Source organism: Maniola jurtina, chromosome 7 (assembly GCF_905333055.1).
Source record: "Maniola jurtina chromosome 7, ilManJurt1.1, whole genome shotgun sequence".
Lineage (NCBI taxonomy): Eukaryota > Metazoa > Arthropoda > Insecta > Lepidoptera > Nymphalidae > Maniola > Maniola jurtina.
The window spans coordinates 12,043,262-12,059,407 of record NC_060035.1 but is presented as its reverse complement, the minus strand read 5'-3'; the positions used below and the strand labels follow the sequence as shown (position 1 = coordinate 12,059,407).

At 35.2% G+C, this 16,146-nt stretch overlaps 1 protein-coding gene across 1 annotated transcript; it reads right to left on the bottom strand.

Annotated features, from left to right (window-relative positions):
- Window positions 1-14: 14 nt before the first annotated feature.
- On the bottom strand, window positions 15-15,838 carry LOC123866674. Its single transcript, XM_045908358.1, has 6 exons — window positions 15,561-15,838; window positions 5,558-5,851; window positions 1,766-1,849; window positions 1,357-1,446; window positions 863-1,282; window positions 15-370 (listed from the first exon to the last, which is right to left on the bottom strand). The coding sequence occupies exons 1-6, from the start codon at window positions 15,577-15,579 to the stop codon at window positions 225-227; spliced, it is 1,053 nt and encodes a 350-aa protein (XP_045764314.1). The 5' UTR covers window positions 15,580-15,838; the 3' UTR covers window positions 15-224.
- Between the last annotated feature and the right edge of the window lie 308 nt (window positions 15,839-16,146).

Here is a 16,146-nt window from a genome sequence, read left to right as displayed (position 1 = left end):
TATATATATTATAGGTAATTAAGAGTTCGCACTGGATATATAGGGTTTAATTTAAAAACTGTTTTTACAGTGTTGTTTTATTTATTTTTATTTGATTTTTATACATTTTAAACAATTTTGAAGAACCGAACTTTGTTGTTATTTTCTTTCACATCATGGTTATGACCATAGATATATAGTTATGACAAATCATTTCTTGTCACTTAGCTTTTTCATATTTTCTTCTATAATGCTTGTTCTTGAGGTTCTTTTTGCTCATTCATCATCATTTGATTTGCTAATATTGAAGCTTTGTGCTCTGCTTGTGCTTCTTCTAGTTTTTTCAAAAGGTCTGCTTGGACACTATCGACTATTTCTTTTAAATTTTTAGCTGAAACATGCAAATAATTATATTAAAAAACATATTCACGTGGCAATTATTGATGGAATCAATTTTTCAATATTATTGATTTATAGTATTTATTATTCTAAATGCTGAATCTGTTCCTTTTTACGACTTAACTGCTGCTTGAACCGATTTCGACAAAATTTGATAGCTTCCAACGCGGAGATGAACCCCTGTTCGTCATTGTTCGTCGTAAAAAAATACAAAATGAACGCGGATTATATCGCAGCCAAAAGCTTGTATAGAACAGTTTGTTTAAAGTTAATAGACCATTAACCTAGTACATGCGCAAGAGATTGATAGGTATATCTATTTGATGGTACTACGTGAGCAATCTCCAATCTGCAATGATGGCATCTATTTATTTACCCTTTTGTAGGTTTTGTAGGTAAAAGCAGTACAAGCATATTTGTATCTAACCATACATACCTACAGATGGACTGTATTAAGATCTGTATGTACAGACTGTATTAATACCTGTTTTCTGATTAAACTCTTCTGCTATCAATGATATCTTTCGCAGAGTACCGACGTGTTTGGCTATTTCACTTGCAACATCATGTTCCCCGCCAGTGTTCACAGCTACATCCTCTTTTACCACCTTTACCTTCATTTCAGACTGTTTAAATACTTCGCTGCTAACCAAGGGCATTTTTGGCATTCTAAAACCTCTTGTTTTTGTTAGTCTTTCAGTACTTATTGTTGGCACTTCTTCACTTAATGGAAGAATTTTTTCATTGTTTTGAATTGTAGGCGGGACTGATAAAGTATCATTTGGCAAAAGTTCAGGGGCATATGTTTTTAAAGTTTCAATTTTCATGGGAGAGTCTCTTTTCGATGGAGATTTTTTCGAAAATTTCACAGGCAGGGCATTAGTGATGCTTTCGATAATCGTTTCTAAAAAAAACACACGGAGAGCTTTAAAAATAATTATACTTACTAACCCATTAAGTTTCAAAAACATTACTTACCCACAATATTCTTTGGTGATTCTTCTTCCTGTCTCTTTTTTAGCGCAAGCTTTCTGGAAAGTTCAGTCAGGAACTTAGAACAAGTCGGTCCTGTATTGTAAATAAAATTATTATTATGAGTCAATGCATAAGGAGTTTATTATTTTTGAGATAGAATAAATGCATACAACTGATACTAACTCATCAATGCCCAACCAAACCCTGGATCTAGAAAGCTTTGCAGCTGTGCACAAGAAATTCTCTTAATAATGCAGACAAGTGATAATGCCGGATATTTGAAATTCCCACGGGATAGAGCATAAAGAGGATTGACATTTCCACCAAGCGATGTCATGGTCGGTAACTAGTGGAAGTATAATTTAATGGGGGGTTAACTAAAACTTCTGTACATTATGTAAAAAAGTATTACCATCACTTTGCCGTTTCTTGGTTGTTTTAGGTTTGGGTGCTGGTTTTTTGTTCTTAGTTTTACGATGAATAAGTCTGTCCATTACTGTGAAGTGACGAAATTTCTATTATTTATATTTATTTATCTAAACCACTTCATTGCTTAAAACCATGATCACACTAATATTATAAAGGCGAAAGTTTGTATGTGTGTGGGTGTGTGTGTGTGTGTGTGTGTGTGTGTGTGTGTGTGTGTGTGTGTGTGTGTATGTTTGTTACTCCTTCACGCAAAAACTACTTGACGGATTTGGCTGAAATTTGAAATGGAGATAGATAATATCCTGGATTAGCACATAGGCTACTTTTTATCCCGGAAAATCAAAGAGTTCCCACGGGAATCCGAAAAACCTAAATCCACGCGGGCGAAGTCGCGGGCATCGGCTAGTAAAGAATAAAATACAGGATAGATTTACAAACAAAGGGTGACCTTATTACTAAAGTGATCTCTTCCAGGCAACCCATACTACAACAACTATTATATGGATCTTTACAAAAATACTTTAAAGGTGACAGCACACATATCAACTCAGAAAGGGAACATCACCGTATTTCCCTTTACCACCTTTCGCCTCGCCGTCAACCAGGCGTGTACTTAATGAAAAAGCGGATCAGCAGCTCCGATACGTCGCGTCGACTCGGCTAAGGCTAGACGACGCGACGCTGCGCTTACAGCTCACTGACCGCACACAGGCATGTGTGGATGAAGAGACCTATGGAGAGACGTAAGCGCGGGGACAAGCCGTAGGCGCCGGAACTGCAAATTGAACACGCACCTTCCCGCTTTTTGTAAGCTTGTTAGTTGCAGTTCCATCATAGAAATAATACTGGGCGGGTATAGTTGAAATGGTGGCGATCCTTTTCCGAGTTGATATGTGTGCTCTGACCTTAAGGCTGGCGCACAACTAAAAGAGGAATGGCAGCGTCTCTTTACAATATAAAATCAGTTTTATCAGCTCAGTATCTTAGAAATTGTATGCAAACAAAACAGTCGTGTAAATAGCACAGCTCAGCAAAATACAACAAAGCAGTGTCCTGAAACTGCGGAAGTTGACAGTATTTTGTGACAAGTACCTTCACAAATTTGCAGGAAGCCCCGCAATAACGGGACTTCCGAAGGTGCACCAAAACTAGCCAATATATTATTCTGCTTATTGTTTTGTAAACACTCAAATAATTTTAGTATCAAGTTATGATGTCAATTTATTGTCATATGATAGGTATTGACCATTGACTACATGACTATTACCAGAGTATTATATGCCACTGACGTTGCCATAGAGATAGCATATGACTTTGACAGATGTTAAGATTCTCTTCATTGACATTAGAATTAATTTTTATTATTAGACATTATATTTCATTTTATTCTATTTGATTACTGTAATTGTGTAAAATATGAAAATATTGCGTGCCGTAAGGCTAAATTTGGTTGTACTTATTAAGTATAAGCTTAGATACCAATTATAAGACCAATGTATATAACCTAAATTTGCAATAAATTGATTGATTGATAAGACCATAGACCTAGCTATCTATCAAATCAATGGTTTTTTATCACTGGTTGAAACTGGTTGAAAATGTTGAAAAAGGGTGCCCCTTGTAATTTTAGGAACATCTTCAACGAAAGGCCTTTAAGGAACCTGCACTAGATCATTTATGAAAAATTTACCTAGTCGTATGGGGATAGAGTTGATATTACTCAAAAGAAAAGGCAATTTGCAACTATTTATTTATTTTCAGAATACAATTTTTTTCGTTCGTTGTCATCTTCTCTGTGCAGATTGTCTTCATCTGTAAAGAAAATGAAATCCAAGTATAAATTTAAACGCCGCCGTTTAGATGCACAACACCAAAACCGCAAAATGCCAAAGCCGTAAAACGATACTGCAGAACGCCTTTGCATATTACCATAAACGCGACATGCCAAATCACTAGATATTATAAATGGGAAATTGATAGTAAAAATTGAAAAAAAAAAAACAAAAACTAAAAGGCCCTAAAAGTAAAGAAACCCTTAAAATGAAAGGTACCCATTAATACTACTCTCATTTATTTATTTTTTACATTTTATCCTATTTTTAAACAATAAAATAACAAAAACAACAGAAAAAATAACAGAAACACAGAAAATATTATATTATTATTTAGGCATTTTGCGTTTTTGGCGTCGTATGTATGTGTGTGTGTGTGTTAGGGTATCATTATTAAATGATTAGGAATAGGTTCTATTAAAACTCAAGAGATAAAAATAATATAGAATGTGTGCCGACTGCATATTATAAAGACATTGCATTTAAGTTTTATCTGATAAGTTTCAAACTTCTAAGTGGATTTCAATGTATTTGCACCAATATTAGAAATTACAATTTAGATACACGACTAGGATAACATTTATGACGTCAGACAAAGTCGCGTGTAGCTGCTAGTAAAACAAAATAATATTAAAAATAATACACACCATGAATGGATTTCTTGTTTGGTTATCACTTAGGAGGTAGGACAGGTTTCTAAAAAAATTGAAAGCAAAGTTTTAGTTAGAATTAAAAAGAAGTGGGTCCGCTACCAAGTAATACTGACTTCCCACGGTGCGTGATCCTGCGGATTATCACGCACGACCGACGATCACGGACAGACATGCACCGCGCAAGGCTTGGACGACAACACGACGTGTCTTCGCTACCACGGACGATACACTTCCCATAGTGTATCGGTGTGAGCTGGTCCGCGCCCGTCCGCATATCACGCACCGTGGGATGCCGGTATAATATGAGTAGGCATAGTTTATCATAATCAAGCCAATTAATAAATCATACCAAATTTCAGCTTTTCAATGCTTTTAAAACATGAGTAAGAAATTACAGTAATAGTTTTTGATGGCTCTCGCGGTGTGGCTGAATTTAAAGTAGTTGTCTGAGGACTCAATTTTGGGTCTTGGTTGTGTTCGGATTGCTCCAGAGCCAACGCAAGTACCGCTGCTGGTTTTGCTTGACTGCCCTTCGCTGAAATACATCATAGGTACTAATAAGTAATAAAAAGGCGAAAGTGTTTGTTTGTTGGTTTGTCCTTCAATCACGCCGCAACGGAGCGACGGATCAGCGTGATTTTTGGCATGGATAGTGTTAAGCACCTGGATAGTGATATAAGCTACTTTAAATATTGGATAGAATCAGGCGTTACTTTACTAGGAAATATACTTTAATAAGCTACTTTACTTTACGGAAAATCCTCCAATGCCGGGGCACGGGGTTCGATCACACTTCTAAGTTTTAGGAACTATGTGCGTTGTAAACAATTAAATATACTATAGGAAAAATTGTACAATTTACCTATCAGATTTGAAACAAAGCTTTAATTTTGAGACAATTACTTAGCTAATTTATTCATCACTAGATGATGCCCGCGACTCCATCCGCGTGGATTTGCGTTTTTAAAAATCCCATGGGAGCTCTTTGCTTTTCCGGGATAAAAAATTACCGAAGTCATTTTCCGGGGTGTAAGATACCTCTGTGCCTTTATCGGTTAAATGGATGGACCCTTAAGAATCCCGTAGGAACTCTTTGATTTTCCGGGATAAAAAGTAGTTTATGTACGTCCCCGGGATGTAAGCTAACTCTGTACCAAATTTCATTAAAATCGGTTTTTATGAAAAATTTAGCGGTTGAGCCGTGAAAACGTAGCAGACAGACAGACGGACAGACAGACACACTTTCGCATTTATAATATTAAGTATGGATTAATTAGTAGATTTTAAAACCTGCTACGTCATGGAAACTTCCGTCCGCATCATAAAACTCTTCTTTACCAGCAGCCTCTGTAGTAGGTAGCGACGCAGAGGATGACGTGTTTGATGCAGGTTTATTCTCAACAGGACGGCCACGCCGCTTGTTCTTTTTGCCTTTAGCTCCTGGAGTCACTTTCTCTCTTGCTGGTTCATCCTTCTTTATGTCATGGAGATCTAGTACGAATGGCTGGTTGCCTTGGAATAATCCAGATTTGGAGGATGAAGAAGATTCATCAGTGGTGTCTGATAGGTCAAGAGTGTTATTTTCTGTAACATTTATAACCCAAGATTATCGTTGGATTTTAAATTTTATTTATTTAAATCTAGATGTCCGTGACTTTGTCCTCGTGGACTTTGTTCTGTTTTTTTGTGCGACTTTAGAGCCAATTTTTAGCAAAAAAAAAAAAGTAATTAGACGATTGAAAAATCAGCCCTAAGTCTTAGGGCTAATTAAATAAGTTATCTCAGGGCCTAAGATAACTTAATTCAGAATAGCGTTCATTTCCAGGACGCAAGCTATCGCTGTGATATTTTAATCTTGATTGGTTCATCGGTTATGTCGCGAAAAGATCAAACAGACAGACCGACACATAGACATGCAGACAATTGGTCTATTACGAAAAACTTGTATCAATCATTGCTACAATCATGAATTGCTGAAATGAATTTCAGCCAATTCACTATTGGCTGAAATTCATGATGTCGGCCAATCAGAAATGATTGCGATTGTCACACTGTAGATATCAAACTACGGCGGTAGGCTGCGAGATTATATGAAACCCAAACAAAATTTTGCGATGTCATCGATCCGTTAGTACGCTGAGTTGGACCCGTCACCCGCCTCTAGTGTGGGATGGTTGACGTATGGAAATGTTAGAGGATTTTGTAATGCAATGCGTTGACACGGTCCGCTCTAATGTAGTGGCCTTGCCAGAGTGAACCAGAGTGAGGAAACTCTATGTTTGACCCTGAATCGACGGTACCTATGTCAAATATTGACATAGGTATTGACATAGGTATAGGCTATAGTGACGTAAAATCAAGGAAATATAAGGCTACTTTAGAGCTACCTGCGTCAAAAGTACTGTCAAATGTAACATTTGACGCCTGCCAGTGGCGTCGAAGCCTCGACGTTACTTGGTGTGGTACAGCTTGAACAGTATTATTATGTATTTATACCTATAAGATAACCTGTATCAGCAAATAAATAAATTGAATTGAATTGAATTGACGTTTAGTTAGAAGTTCCCTAACTGTCGCGAACTGTGCGCTTGCGTAATCTTTTTCACGCAGTTCAATGGACAGGTTTATAATTACTGGTTAATAGTATGCCGTCAGAGCCTTGTAGTTAAGAAAGCAGTAATTAATAGTCTAGTGGTAAAGACGTCGGCCTCCTGGACGGGGGTCTGAGGTTCAATCCCGGGCACGCACCTCTTAAATTTTCGTAGCTATGTGCATTTTTAACATTTACTTTAACGGTTAAGTAAAACATTGTGAAAGAACCTACAGCCTGGGAGTTCTCCATAATGTTTTCGAAGTTGAGTGAGGTCTGCCAATTCGCACTTGGTCAGTATAGTCAAACCCTTCTCATTCTGAGAGGAGACACATGATCAGTGGTGAGTCGACGCGGCGGTGAGTTGATCATGATGATGAATAATTCAGGTTATCGTGTATGGCTAGTATAATGTAAGCTTGGCCCATATTAATTATCTATAAAACATAGTTGGCGCCACTCAAATCATAACAAATCATAACATCATATTAGAAGGCGTCATTGATTGGCTGAAGTTGTTCAACATCTGATCGATAAACGTACTGTATATAAAATTCTTATAGTTTTTAGTTGATGAATTGTAGCATAATAAAGGATAATATTTGTAATCAATATATAAGATGAAAAAATCTTTATTACTTAGATGATTTGTTAAACGAGCTTGATGATTTGTATATTAGTCACTAAGTTTATTCATTGTACAATTTGGATTGGCGGATAACGATAAGATAAAAAGGGGAGTGGCTAATAAACGTGGAGAGGTTACCTGTAAGAGTGGTTTTAAAACGACGACATTCGAAAATATACTAACGTAAGAGGAACAACATTTATTTGACACAAATGTAAAAGTTAATAAATTTAAATCTGAAATAAAAGTATAATAATTTATCATAAAGATTGTGTTTGTGATTTCGTCAGACCTTACCCAAAAGGTCAGAAGAGGGACATCAAGAAAATATAATATTTTCTTGTCACGCTCACGACTCAGAGAAACAAGTGGAAATATACAGAGGAACGAGAAAGAAGTGGAGGTCTAGTAGACCACAGACATTTTGGAGCACAAGGCCAATATTTGGGCCTCAATATATCAAAGTACCTAGTCATGGCATCAAAGGATTTCTGGATAAACGGGTAGGATCTTTCCATGATTTTATTTTTATTGATAGCTATTAATGGTAATTTTTTTTTTATTTTTTTATTTGTGTGGGTTTTCGTTTTGTTTGTTCTACATTTAGTTATCATTTTGTTAAAAAGCTTTGCTCCGAGTTGGAATGGAAATTATATAACGTTATGATACCTAGAATTACCCACATGTTTATAATTCATCTTGTATATTGGTTATACAAATGCGATCGACCTTCAAATTGTGGTTTAAATAACATTGAGGTATTTAGAAGGCTTATTTTACAATGAAAAATGAAAAATGTTTATTTACAAAATACAGTCTTGTACAATTTTCCTGTTTCTGGTGGTACCCGCACTAGGTTATCCTGTATCGTGGGTACAATGGAATAGATAGTGAACATAGTGTTAAACAATATAAAAAGTGTGGTTAATGATGGGCGTTATTGTTACTTTTAAATAGTTTTCAGGATGTATCTACTATGTCCTGCCGGGGTTTTATTTCTCATTAAATGATTTCACAGGTGAATATCTCACGGAACGTGGTATTTCAATCTTCACACTTGTAATCGTGTGCCGAATTAGTTTGGTTAAGAGTTACGATAGGGATTTATTTTCACATAGTGGTTTTGTTTTACGGAAGGTGAATTTCTGGATTTAGGTTCAATCGTTTGCTGCATTCATTGTATAGATAGATGTTTTCCTTTTTCTAGCACACAGTGACGCGATATTATCACACAGCACTCATTGGGCATCTTGAATGTTGTTTTGTGAAATTATTATTTTTTGTAAACCGCTTTGGGATAAGGTAGAAAAAGTTACATGAAATAGCTTTTCGTTTTACGCCTGCCAGTGAAATAATCCGCCTCTACTTGTAATGGTTACTGAGTGATTGGGGATATAAAATGTTAATTGATAAAAATGAAGGTGATCCGTTGTAATAAAGTAATAGTGACCAGGGTTAATAAATTGAGCATTTTGAGAAATATAAATCCTAAAATGGGTGTAAAAGTAGGTTTATCTTATCTGGTTATTCTTTAACTAAATTTAAAATTATGGTAGGTAGGTAGTCAGATAGTTTTAAATACGGGGTGCATAAATAAGTGTTTTTTTTTACAAAAGTGAGGAGAAATGTTTTCATTTATCTATTTTTACCACTTGAAACGCGTAATGTTTGAGTTTCAAACATAACTTTGCTGATAACAGCTCACCATGAACAACCCATGGCCGGCCCACTACTGAGCAACAAGTGTCTCCTCACAGAATGAGAAGGGTTTAGGCCGTAGTCTACCACGCTAGATAACAGCTAATTTACTTTTAATACTGGCACAATAATTTGAGTACTACGAGTAGTAGGTAGGTATAGTATATGGGCAGCGGGGTTTTTTTTTTACCTGTATTCACGCAATTAACTGTGTACTGCCGCATTTAAATGCAATATGATTTTGTTTTTATTGGATTAACATCGCTTGGCGGGTTAAATTCCTGGCAAATGTTCTATTAAAATTAGAGTAAGTTTTTTTAAATGGTAATATACCTACAGTACTGCCCTTAGGGCAGGGCGCGATAATAAGTACCTACTACCAAAATACTATTTTCTTTGTTGTACGAAAGAAATTTTAGGCAAATATCTTTGCACTACGCTCGCGTTTGTGGCATGACATTATCCCAGAAATATATTTTAAAAAAAAATTCACGCTCGCTTGACTCGCTTCGCGATAGTTCAGTTTCGATATGCATTTAGTTAACAAAACTCTCAGGAAACCACGTTTGTTGTGCTCTCGAAATTGATCAGTCTATTTGATAAAATCGAAATGCGGTGCCTTATAAATTTCGCTTAGGAGCGCCGGTAGTATCTCATGATAATAATATGAATATTGATCATAATTTTTTTTTTTAGGCTGATTAAGCATTGAAGGGTTTTCGGCTGGTCTGGCATTTCGCCTGATTTTATGTTTTTGCTTATTTAGCGCGTTCAGGAAAGCTTTGACAACGTTTTATAACATGAGTATATATTTTTTTTTTGTTTTAGTTACCCAAACAGAAAAAAAAAGCATTAAAGATGTGGGACCGAGGGATAAATCTAGTTTGATTTTTGGTTGGATTATGAAGTTGTAGTTAGGGAATTGTAGGAAATGATGTAAAACATGTTGAGGATAAGTTGTGTAATAAAGTCGATAATTCACTTGTTGGATGTCACGCGATCTATTGCGAGGAGGAATCTTTTTCTTGTCTCTGTTTTTATAAATACGATGTTCTGACGGGTTTTTATTTACGTCTCGGATTATTGAATACTTTCGGTGTTTGATTGGACGGTTAGAGGTTGCAAAAGCAATCGCCCTCTAATTAAATCATTTATTTAGGCATTAGTTCAATTTGGATTAAATCTCGCGAAAAGCCACGGTGGCTGTCTCTCGCGCGTCTTGGAAAGACATTCCTAATGCCTGTTTTTCTGAGGGAGGGATGCATTATCAAGTAAGATGAGCTGCAATGTTTGCGGCTGATTATTTTGGAAAATTTGCAATCGTGGCAAGTGGAGTAAAGTTTGACTAAACTATTTAATGAACTAAGTATATAATGGATTTGGTGAATGGTTATATTATATAACATTTTGATAAATGGATGAATTTGAAGAGTGTATGTATGTGGTTGATGCACATTTGTTTCATATTTTTACTTAAGTTATAAAGTATTACATTTGGTGAGTAGTTATTTATATTTGGTAGGGTAGGTTTGATAAACAGGTAGTTATCTTGATTAATAAGTGAGTTATCATTTTATAAATGCGTACTTTAATGTTTGATGGACTGGTATACTTGATAAATGTGCATATTTTCATACTTCAAAGACAAGTTGTACCTATTAGTTTCTTCAAGCTTTTAGTTGCTGATAATTATATTAACATTCTTTAGAGCGCATGTCCTATGGACGAAGTGGTTTATACATACTTTCACTGTTTGAAATGTTACAATCATAAAGATATAGTTATGACTAGAGGAGGTCATAGCTTGTTGCCGCTCTTGTACATCCATGTTGTGTCGACTAGGTATTGTTATCTCAGTATATTTCAGGGAACCTCCGTTCAGGTGAAAGCGATAGCTGTTGGATAAATGCTTGTTGGGTTATCAGAAGACCGTGTAGTCTTCGATGAGGTTACTTGTAAGTATTATAGCGAAATAGTAAGTTTAAAAATAGAATGAGGCTAAACTAAAAAAATGAGACAAAGATAAAAATAATAACTTAAAGCATTGAAACAGCATAAAGTGAAATAGTAACTTACAAACTATACATACATATTTACGAATTATGTAGATAGATATAGTATTACTGGATTACGTATATCAAATAAGAATACTGTCAGCTCATGTTTTGTTTTCGGCGTGGTAATTTTACGCTTAAAACTCATAAGAGATATCATGAGGTTCGCTTTCTGTAAAAGTTATTAGCTTTAACAGTTAATTGATTTATTACATTATTTATTTATTATACACTCAACAAGTAAAAGTATTTTGTTTTGACAAAATCCAAAGAAGTACCTATTGGATTAATAAGGCAAGGTACGAAGCATTGGCTGGATTTTACAACATTTAAAGTTTCCTGTTCATTTTTATCATTGAGTTAATTTGAGGCGGAAGGATCCTTTTGAAAATTTTTAAGATTAAGTTATTAGTAAGAAAGTATATTTTGCTTAGGTTAGTTTAAAATGTACAGCCGGTAATTTAAAAAAAAAATTTATATATTTAATTTTACATAATAGGTGAAGCTGGTTGATGCACCAAAAATCGAATTATCATAGGAATTTAATTAAGCTAACATTTTTATTTATTATCAACTTCAAATATACAGTAGCAAACTGATTAGTTGGAATACATGCAGTGATTGGAATATTTAAGTTCCGATAGAAGAATCTATATCGTGGCTTGTTCCTTTATGGACAAGAATATTTTTTTTTGACTCGTGGGACCAATTACACAAAATATCAACGTTCGGTTTGGAGGTCTTCCATGGCTATTCCTACAGTTCCATGACGTATTGAAGAGGTTAACACTTTGTCGCTCATCACATCAACCAGCACGGCATTTGGGTATGATGGATGGATGTAGATAGGTACACATTTGATGGGGGGGGGGTTTAGTGGTTTGTATCAATAGGAACCAGGGGTTGAATGAGGAAGGCTGAGGACAGTACGTGTGGTGCTTACTAGGGAAGGTTTATGTTCAACAGTGACCTTATGATGATGACGATGTAGATGACGATGATGATGATGATGGACGTACGAGGATGAATCTTTTACGAAACGAATAAAGGGAAATCGAACAGATGCGGGTCATTACGGTTAACATATAAAATAATGTATAAGGTACCTACTTTCTTCTAATCTTTATGATCGATCAGCTTGTGATAGAGATCTTGATGTCGTAGAGAATAGAGATGTATCGAACGGAATATTTATTTCATTTTTTTCCTGCTATTATGTTGATATCGCTTTTCTCTATGAAAAGGAATTAATGATAAACTAATAGGTATCATTCGGCGGCGAGTCGCGACTGTGTCGTTCCCAGGGTCGAATTTGGTAGTTCTGCTTATGTTACTCGAAACGACAAAGTACGCCATATGGTGCATATTATGGCTAAAATAAAATATATAAGTATCATGTGAAATTATAAATCAAAGATTCTTTTTGCATGTAGATATTATATGGTTAAGAGGCACAAGTGACGCAACTACTGTACCCTGGCGTTTGTTTAACATTGTCCATTAGTACTTCAGAATGTGGATTTTGCTAGAAAAAAAAAACAATAGGTAATTGTAAGAAATATGGGAAGCGTAATCTGCATTAAAAGAAAAAGTTTGAATTGGAAGCAATCAGGCATAGGATTTTCATACATCCGTAATCACGTTCCTTTCAACTCTATCTATCACGGTTCACGATACGCCGTTCGCGGTTCGGGCCGTGACGCACGTGCAGACGGACAGACAGACGGAGAGCAGAGGTTTAGAAAATAGGGTCTCGTAGGCACCCTTCGAGGGGTACGGAACTGGAGAAAACTAAATTATAATAATGATAATAGGTTTTCTAGGTTACCAAGTAAAATTACTTCTCTTAGGTCGGATTGTATTATGATGGATGCTTATGAAACAAAATTAAATGAACGGTCTACTCAAAGTGTTTTATGTTTGCAGGATCCAAGGATGTTGGAAATGAACAAATGAGGGAAAGGAAGACCCAAAACTAGGTATGGGTCAGGGACACAAAGTCCCAAGGAAGGAAAGGATGGAAAAGCCCCGAGGTTACGGGCTATGGACAAAAAGTCCTATAGGAGGAAGGAGGTGGACCCTAGGATAAGGGTCATTAAAAATTTGGATCTGGAGGGAAAGGACCCTAGGATAAGGGTCATTAAAAATTTGGATCTGGAGGGAAATAAGGACAATCATATATGTATCCCGGTAGAAGAGAGACGCGCCAAGGCTCGGAATCCGCGATTTTCCAATAAGAAGGGAAGAAGAAAATATGTGCGTAAAACTATTGCGTTGAAAGTGTATGAAAATGTTTTGTGATTTAAATCGAGAACTGGCGGCGATTAACTTTAAGTTTAGAGAGTTTATTTTATCAAAAGGACAAGAAGTTCACTTACACATATTCATATTAAGAATCGCTCCCGATTCTAAATATAAATATAGAAGAAAACATAATCTTTAAAGGTATGGTGACTATACAATAATATAAAAAGTCAAAACACGTTATATTCGTTAACAAACTATACCTACATCTAGCTAAGATATCTATGGTGTTTGACACTGTTTGATTAAACTTTAAACTTTGTAAAAGATTTTTCCTCCAGTATGAGTTTCGGCAAGTACATTATGTAGTAGAGCTAGGTAGTTTACATACCATAATTAGTCCTAGCTTTATGTAATTGTAGCATAATAGGTATGTTCGTTTTGTGTACCATATTTATGAGATTTAGCTTTAAAGTGATGCGTGTATGTACGGACTTTAATAGTATTTTCCTAACAAATAGACATATTTTGAATTTGTATAATTGACTTATATAATATAGTTCATCAGTTTTCTTATATAATTCTTTAGTGGGAAGGAGAGTCTAGTTGGAACAGAACTTTTAACAATTTATTTTGAGATACTTGAAACCCTTTAAAGTAGTTTTTAGTAATTAGTTTTACATGCTCATCCCCAAATCTCTATTGAGTGTTCCTGTAAAATATTGGCTTGTGAGTTATAATTGATGCTTCGGACTTTATGCATATACCTACCTTCTTTGATTAAATTGAGGCCTCCTTTAGTTGCTACTGGTCTCGCAATTTTTGATATCTTTATGATTTTTGAAAAATTATTTATAAATTTAGAGTGTCTGCATCTTTTTATTTTAATATTAGCGGAAGAGAACAGAAAAATGAATTTTAGATTAAAGGCTAAATTTGAGTGCTACTGTAGACTGGCAGGTAAAGTTGCGAGGGTAAATAGTTTGGAATTGAATTGAGTTTATCTGCTATTTTCTAATTATATCGGATGGAAAGGGTTGCTGCGAGTGCTCTAAAATTAAGTTGCAATCATAATCAATACCAATGTATCAATAAAACTGTATATTCCTTCTAGTTAAGTTAGCAAGAATATTAATTTAATTAATTACTATCTTAATTTTTTTTTTGTTTTGTTGAACTAAGTCTTTGTCATTTTGGTTGTGAAGTTTACATGTTACTTAAGTTTTAATTTTTTTTTAAAAGCGATGAGACTCGCTTAAAACAGGATGGCCGAGCTGTAAGCTTGGCCCATATTAATTATCTATAAAACATAGTTGGCGCCACTCAAATCATAACAAATCATAACATCATATTAGAAGGCGTCATTGATTGGCTGAAGTTGTTCAACATCTGATCGATAAACGTACTGTATATAAAATTCTTATAGTTTTTAGTTGATGAATTGTAGCATAATAAAGGATAATATTTGTAATCAATATATAAGATGAAAACATCTTTATTACTTAGATGATTTGTTAAACGAGCTTGATGATTTGTATATTAGTCACTAAGTTTATTCATTGTACAATTTGGATTGGCGGATAACGATAAGATAAAAAGGGGAGTGGCTAATAAACGTGGAGAGGTTACCTGTAAGAGTGGTTTTAAAACGACGACATTCGAAAATATACTAACGTAAGAGGAACAACATTTATTTGACACAAATGTAAAAGTTAATAAATTTAAATCTGAAATAAAAGTATAATAATTTATCATAAAGATTGTGTTTGTGATTTCGTCAGACCTTACCCAAAAATAAGTATCATTATCATTGCTATCCTATGGAGGTCCACTGTCGACATAGGCCTTCCATAATGATCGCCAGCAAACTCGGTCTTCAGCCTTCCATATTTAACCATTTCTCGACACCCTCTATTATCGTCTGTCCGTTGTGCTCCACCCTACGCTTAGTCGTAGCAGTCTCCACTCTTGGATTAAGTACCTATTCGGCTCCAAGGGTCATCGCCCTAACCCATGTGCCTACGAAATATTTTACTTAGACGTTCACGTTATTTAATATAATTTTATCATAACGCTTACCATAGCTATCCCTATCCATCGTTGTTGGTTCCTCCCGAAATTGAGAGTGCCTTATCGGTTGCTTGACGTTGATTGATGCGTAATTTTAATTTAGGCGGCCATTTTTATGCAAATTTTGATCAATTGCCGTTTACTTTTCTTATTGAATGCACATTTTTGTGTTTATTTTATTGCTAAATGGATTTTGGATTGGAAAATAAAACGAATTGCTCGGTCCAAGCCTTTGTTTTGCTTTTACTTGGTCTTTTGATTGCAATGACAAGATGAATCGATTTTTGAATTCGACAACATACAAAGACAAGAAAGACTTTATTATAGGAATCTTTGAAAAAACAAGGAGAATATATATTTTTGAAAAAGGTTTTTAGTTTCTGGATTTTGCGGAGTCAAGCAGCTACAGTATTTTTACACGGAAAAATTAGTTTAAATCCAAAGTAACTGTAGTTATAAGAATTTAGAGCATTTGAATGACAACCTTCCTGGTGTAGCATGTGCATTCTGGAGCCTTATGGAATGGGTGGACCCAACCCAACCCAGAAGGTCTTATTCCTGGCAAGAAATTCGATGCCAAAAATTTGAGACGATC

Coding starts and splice junctions, on each gene's coding strand:
- LOC123866674 (XM_045908358.1), bottom strand. Junction 1,283..1,356: donor ATCACCAAAGAATATTGTGG/GTAAGTAATGTT, acceptor TGTTTTTTTTAG/AAACGATTATCGAAAGCATC. Junction 371..862: donor AGAGTTTAATCAGAAAACAG/GTATTAATACAG, acceptor TGCATGTTTCAG/CTAAAAATTTAAAAGAAATA.